At 35.6% G+C, this 6,454-nt stretch overlaps 1 protein-coding gene across 1 annotated transcript; it reads left to right on the top strand.

Moving 5' to 3' along the window:
* Positions 1 to 741: 741 nt before the first annotated feature.
* Positions 742 to 5,895, top strand: si:ch211-284e13.5 (uncharacterized protein LOC793850 homolog). Its single transcript, XM_051109567.1, has 3 exons — positions 742 to 1,406; positions 2,788 to 3,072; positions 3,194 to 5,895. The coding sequence occupies exons 1-3, from the start codon at positions 833 to 835 to the stop codon at positions 3,541 to 3,543; spliced, it is 1,209 nt and encodes a 402-aa protein (XP_050965524.1). The 5' UTR covers positions 742 to 832; the 3' UTR covers positions 3,544 to 5,895.
* Positions 5,896 to 6,454: the final 559 nt, after the last annotated feature.

Raw genomic sequence — 6,454 nt, 5'->3', positions numbered from 1 at the left:
GTTAAAAAGAACCACTGAGAGGGCACGATTGTATTGACGTGAAACTTACCATCATCATGATGATGATGTCTATAAATCAATGAATATAAAAAACACTTTAATTTACTGAAATATAATAAACTAAACGCATTTTTCGTCCAACCCTGTACAACTTGTACAGCCTTGCTGAATTTCAATAAACTATACTATTTATACGTGGTCGTTTTGTTGGGGAAATTATCACATTCACACATGCAAATGAAAAAAAAAGAAAGCCACTATTTACTATATTCCAAAAATGATTAAACGTTTCATCACCAAAAAAGTAGAGCGCCTGAAAATATGCTTATCTAGGTCAAAATATTTACTATTTTAGTGCTGTCCTGATTTACATTTTTGTTGATGAGTACATTCCAGGTCAGGTACTGCTAATTTTACATCTTAGTAAATGTTAGTACGTTTCTTGTCTAACAATGTATTTTTTGCTAGAAAAAGAAAAACAAATGAATACGTTAAAATATATACAACGCGGACTCTGACTACTGAGTTTCCCGGAGTTTTATTCAGTCCATGTATATTGGACATTTTACCTGTATTAACGACAGTTAATCATATGTTTTATATGTATTATGCTTGTTTGCTTTGAGCGGTTGAATGAGATCGATTAAAAATAAGTACAAGTAAATACAAATAACTACAAATGTTCAGTTGTTTGAACCGCACGCAACGAAGGGAACGTTTTGGTTGGCCAACTACTAAACATTCGCCACTTCAGCATTATCCAGTGGACGGTGCGCTTCGTCTCTCCTTGAGATATTAGGATTTTGTCAAAAAGTTTTAAACGAGAAAGGAAATGGAGATAAACGGCGGTCCTGCGAATTCCGCTGTGATTGCTGACATATCGTTCTCGTTTCAAGACGAACTGACTGCGACGCTGCAGAACGCGCTCGGTGTTGCGGTAGAGATCGCCGTTGCGGAGATCACCGGACTGCTGGACAGAGCGCTCCGAGACGTGCAGGGCAAGATTCAAGAGGCTCTGCGGGACAACAGTGCGCTCAAGTTTAGGCTTCAAACAGCTGAAACACAACTTTCTAATATGTGTGGTCGTCTGAACCAACAGCCGCAGAGACTCGAAGATTTCCCCGTCGGTAGTAACGTTAATACGAGTCAGCTAGTGACAAACCCTTCCAGCTGCAGCAGGGCTCAGCGCGGGTGTCGACAGTTAAATAACGTTACCCTTAATGTCGGGCAACAAACCGAGTCCGCTGTGGACTCGGATCATGGTTACGAGGTATGTGGATCCAAGGAAACTAATGCATACCAGCGAGGGTTAGTCTGCGGGAACCCCCATGGAGGCGCGTCTGCTCAGACTTTAAACGCGGATTCGCTTGAAGAGTCAACCCACTATGGCATAGACGACATAAATGGTAAGATATTTGATATTTTAAGACGATTAAATGCGTACGTTTAATAGCTTAAAGCACTTAAAATGACAGCCAATGATTTCGAAATTACAAACCGCCTCTGGCACATTTTGGGTTCATGTTTACTCTTTTTTTGTGCATGTACAACCCATGTGGGTTGTTGTTATTCATAACAGTGGTCATGTCGCAGTGGTGGTACCCATATACACTCGTATGGCAGTGTTCAAGTTGCTTAAAAATGTTTTGTGTTGCATTCTGTGTATATTTGTAGCATTATTTTTGTTACGTGTGTTGCCCTGATGGGGTTTTGTCTTTTATGACCTTCTGTCCTGTCTGTAAATGAGTACTGGTCATGTTTTATGGGCAGTCCACTTATGATGAACTCTGACTCATTATGTGGCCATCTTTTCAAAAAAAAAAAAAATATTTTTTAGAAATCTCTTCTGCTCTCCAAAGCACAGCAAAGTACAATTTTGAAATATTTTTACTATTTAAAATGTTTTTTTTTATTTGAATATATTTTAAAATATAATTTATTCATGTGATTTAAAAGCTGAATTTTTACCGTCATTACTTTAAGTGTCACATGATCCTTCAAAAATCATTCTAATATGCTGATTTAATGCTGCTTAAAAACATTCTTTATTATTATTATTATTATTATTATTATGTTGAAAACAATATTTTTTATTAATTCAGAAGAACAGCATTGATAAGATATATTTCAGATAAATGCTGTAAATATACCCCCAAAAAAAAAAAAAAAAAAACATAAAAAAATGATTCCAAGCTTTTGAATGATATAACGTTACAAAAGCTTTTATTTCAGATAAATGCTGATCTTTGGATCTTTTTCTTCATCAAAGAATACAAAAAAGTACTCAACTGTTTTAAATATTATTATTATTATTATTATTATTACTATTAATAATAATAATAATAAGAAGAAGAAGAATGTTTCTTGAACAACAAATCTGCATATTAGAATGATTTCCGAAGGATCATGTGACACTGAAGACTAGAGTAATGATCCTGGAAATTTTGCTTTGATCACAAGAATAAATTGCATTTTAAAATATATTAAAATATATTTAAATATACATTATATATTATATATTAAAATATATTTAAATACAAAACAGTCATTTAAATAATAAAACTATTTCACAATATTACTGCTTCTGCTGTATTTTGGATCAAATGAATGCAGGCTTTGTGAGCAGAAGAGACTTCTTTAAACAAAAACATTAAAAATCCTACTGTTCAAAAACTTTTGACTGGTACTGTACCATCTGTACTATCATGGTGGTTATCAGTACATTTTAAGTTAAAAAGCAGGTTTTGATAGTTAAAATAGCAACTTAATGTAATTCTTCCTTTTCAGACATCAAGAATGAGCAACACAGTATGACCAGTACTGAGCAAGCATGTGCTGGGACAGCAACAAGTGTGCTGAGTGAGGAGTCTTCACTTGAAGTGGCTGTCAAGGTAGAGAAAGAGGAAGGTTATGATGACCCAATCCCAGTGTCCATCTCTGTAGTGGAGGATCCTAACTCAGACAGCCTTTCTCTGGCTCAGTCTCGACTAATGGAAGACTGGAGACCTGAGCCATTGCAACCAGAGAGCTGCCAATCAAACATGCACTGCCAATCCACCAACCAAACCCTAGGTAAGTACTGTATAAGTAATATGCCATGCTAGTGGGACTTACATTACTTTGCAATGATAAATCCATTTTAGCATATGCCATTATACAAGATTTTATTTCATGTACATTTCTCTGTCTCTAGACATGGATTTCCTTTCATCCTCAAGCTCAGGCCAACAATCCCACTTCCCAGTGCTCCACAACAACATTCACAAGGGTCCAGAGCGCCATGCATTTCCCCCTAGGCGAAACCTGTATCGCTGTGGCCTGTGCGGGCGAGACTTTAACCGTAAGCACCATCTCAAGATCCATCAGAGGATCCATACAGGAGAGAGGCCGTACACGTGCTCCATCTGCAGCGCGCGCTTCCGTCATGCATTGACACTCAAGCGCCACTCCCGCCTCCATACGGGAGAAAAGCCTTATGTTTGTGATCAGTGTGGGAAAAAGTTTCGAAATGATGGTGGATTGAAGGTCCATCAGTGTTCATGACAACAGTTGTAGAAATGCACAATTTATGGTTGTCTTGTGTTGTGGGATGAATCCAATATAGGGAAACTAAAGGAACCAAAAGGTTATTAAAGGGATAGTTCACCCAAAATTGACAACTCTGTAATCATTTGCTCACCCTCATATTGTTCCGAATGACTTTGGTTATTTTTTTAAAAATACAAATTAAGATATTTTTAATGAAACCTGAGAGCTGTTCCTCCATTAAAAGCCCAGGTAACCAAAACTTGCAAGAACCAAAATGGAGTTTTAAAAATGAATCCTTATAAATCGCTTTTTTATGATGACGCACATATCAACACGCATACATAGAACATCACGTTTGGTAAACACAAGCTCAAAATGTGTGTGATGCGCAGGAATCAATGAGGTTTGTTGTAGCTTGTGACACATACACAAGCTTCCATGTTTACCATATGTATGTGCATTTATATATTTAATCCACAAAAGATGGATTAAACTGCTTGATTCATATGGATTTGTTTTACAATGGCTTTGTGACCTGATCTTCTGAGTTTTAGTTACCTAGACTTTAAGTGGACGGACAACACGTCTTATTAAAAACATCTTAGTTTGTGTTTCAAAGATTAACCAAAGTGTTATTGGTCTGAAATGACATGAGGGGGAAAAATTATTTACATTTTTGGGTGAACAGTCCCTGTAAATTTATATTCTCAGATTTAGCCCAGAAATGGCTGTCCCTGCTTTAGATAAAACAAAGCATCTGTTAAATGGATGTTGATTATATCTTAATGCCTTTCAGAAATCTCTTTCTTTTCCTAAGATTTAAAGTGCCTGACAGTAGGACCCTGAATCTGAACAATACTGAATCTGTGCAAGACTTTAATATAAATAGTTAGATTAAATCTCCGCACCAGATTATTGATTCCAGTCTCTTTACCAGATCCTGTAAATAAACATCTGTTTTGTCTGTTGTCCAGAATTGTCAGCTGAGTTTCAAAATTATATTTTGTATTTAAACCAAAACCTTCTAACTAAAACTCTTATATCAGCTTGAGAAGTTGAGAGAGGAACGATGTGAATAGCCGAAAGTATGAACTGAAGTGATGATAAAAAATGAGCAAGGTTTATATAATAATCTAACGGCTGTCCACCGGCTGTTTACTCCTGACATCTGAGCCACTAAAGATGCGGTGGATTATTTGTTTGTTTGTGAAGGGAATGTGCCTCCCGATCTACATACATGCGTCTATGTTCGCAAATCATTCGTGATCCAGCTTCACCTACAGCAGAAATGAGTATAAGCTTTTTATGAATGTCTACAATCACCTTTCCTAATAACGTGCTAGTTAGCAAGTTTCACGGCTAAACACGACTAAAGTAAACAATCTCTCAGAGCACAGCTCATCACCTACAGAGGAAAAGAGGGCGGGGAGAGCAGAGCTCATTTGCATTTAAAGAAACAATCCATCAGAATGGGTTGATTTTTGCAGAGCTCATTTTGACAGTGGAAAAAAGGGTGTTGTTTTACACAACCATTTAGAATTTTTAACCAAAGTATATTATAGACGTTTCATTAAGACTCTAAAGAATCATATCAACTTGGAAAATGGACATCCGATGACCCCTTTAAGCGCTTTAAGCCATGCACGTTTTCTTTTGTCATCATTTTGCATAATCATGCATAACAGATTTACTGGTATGCAAAACACGTACTTTAAAGGAATTCCTTAAGCTTATTGCTGTTAGTGTGACAGCCAACAACAGCACAGCTTAATCCTGTGCACATTTTTATATTTAGATATATTGAAAAGGTTTGGGATAATTAAATCAGTTGATCTTTTTTAACCCGTTTTAATAAGGATTTCTATAGAGACCGGAATAGTGTTGCACGATATACCGGTACTTAAAAAGTATTGCGATACCCTGCTAAAAATGGTACGTGTCCGCATTTTACTTTTACCGATACTTGAAGAATGCATTTCAATAAGAGCCGTTTTTCTGCGTGTCTGTGTTAGTGAATGGCAGTTTTGTTTACTAACGTTACACACATACGCATGACACTCGCGGTGTTTTCAGCCTCTGCCGCCTCAATATATGAGTACATGAACACATAAACATGATCTCTAGAACTGCTCTGTCACTTCTTGAGCATTTTACCGTTTCTTTTGCGAAAACACTCATATAATGAAGATCCTAAAGGTCTTTACAGCAACCCGTCAAAATAAATAGCTAGAATGTATTAATATGTTATTTAATGTAAAGATATAGTACTACTACTAGTAATAAAAATATTATTAAAACAATGTTTAAGAAATATTTACCAGAAAATTGTAAATACACAACACAGTATTTCTGAAAAAAAGAAAGAAATAGCATATAATAAATTAATTTTTTAATTATCCTTTATAAGTTCATTAGACATGCCTTGGATTATTAAAATGTAATTAAACAATTAAAATAGAATAAAGAAAATGAATGGAAAACAGATTCACAAACAAAACTGAATTTGAGAAAAATAATAAAATGTGTTTCATAGGGCCTTAAAAATATGTAATTTCTGTTTAACTGTTAATAAATTTCTGTTAAATTCTGCAAGTTTCATGATTTCAATTGAATTAGACATGCTTTTTGATAAATATATTTTTTTAACGTAACCATTAAAATAGTATCGGTTCAGTAGTAGTATCGTGATATTTTAGTCAGGTATCGTATTGAAGTCAAAATCTTGGTATCGTGATAACACTAGACCGGAATACCAGAGCACCAAAACAGAAGTTAGAATCAATCATGGACGCTCATCATTTACTCAGAAAAAAGGTGGATACTACAAGACTTTTGCCATAATTTGCCCCAACCGATTTATAGCCTGGAGAGCTTGATGCTAGTTGCTTAAAGTCAGAACCAGTCTGAAGATTTGAGTTGACAGATT

Source organism: Labeo rohita, chromosome 5, assembly GCF_022985175.1.
Source record: "Labeo rohita strain BAU-BD-2019 chromosome 5, IGBB_LRoh.1.0, whole genome shotgun sequence".
NCBI lineage: Eukaryota > Metazoa > Chordata > Actinopteri > Cypriniformes > Cyprinidae > Labeo > Labeo rohita.
The sequence above is the reverse complement of the archived record's forward strand: the minus strand, read 5'-3'. Positions and strand labels throughout refer to the sequence as shown.

Coding starts and splice junctions, on each gene's coding strand:
- si:ch211-284e13.5 (XM_051109567.1), top strand. CDS start 833: ATGGAGATAAACGGCGGTCCTGCGAATTCCGCTGTGATTGCTGACATA. Junction 1,407..2,787: donor TGGCATAGACGACATAAATG/GTAAGATATTTG, acceptor CTTCCTTTTCAG/ACATCAAGAATGAGCAACAC. Junction 3,073..3,193: donor ATCCACCAACCAAACCCTAG/GTAAGTACTGTA, acceptor CTCTGTCTCTAG/ACATGGATTTCCTTTCATCC.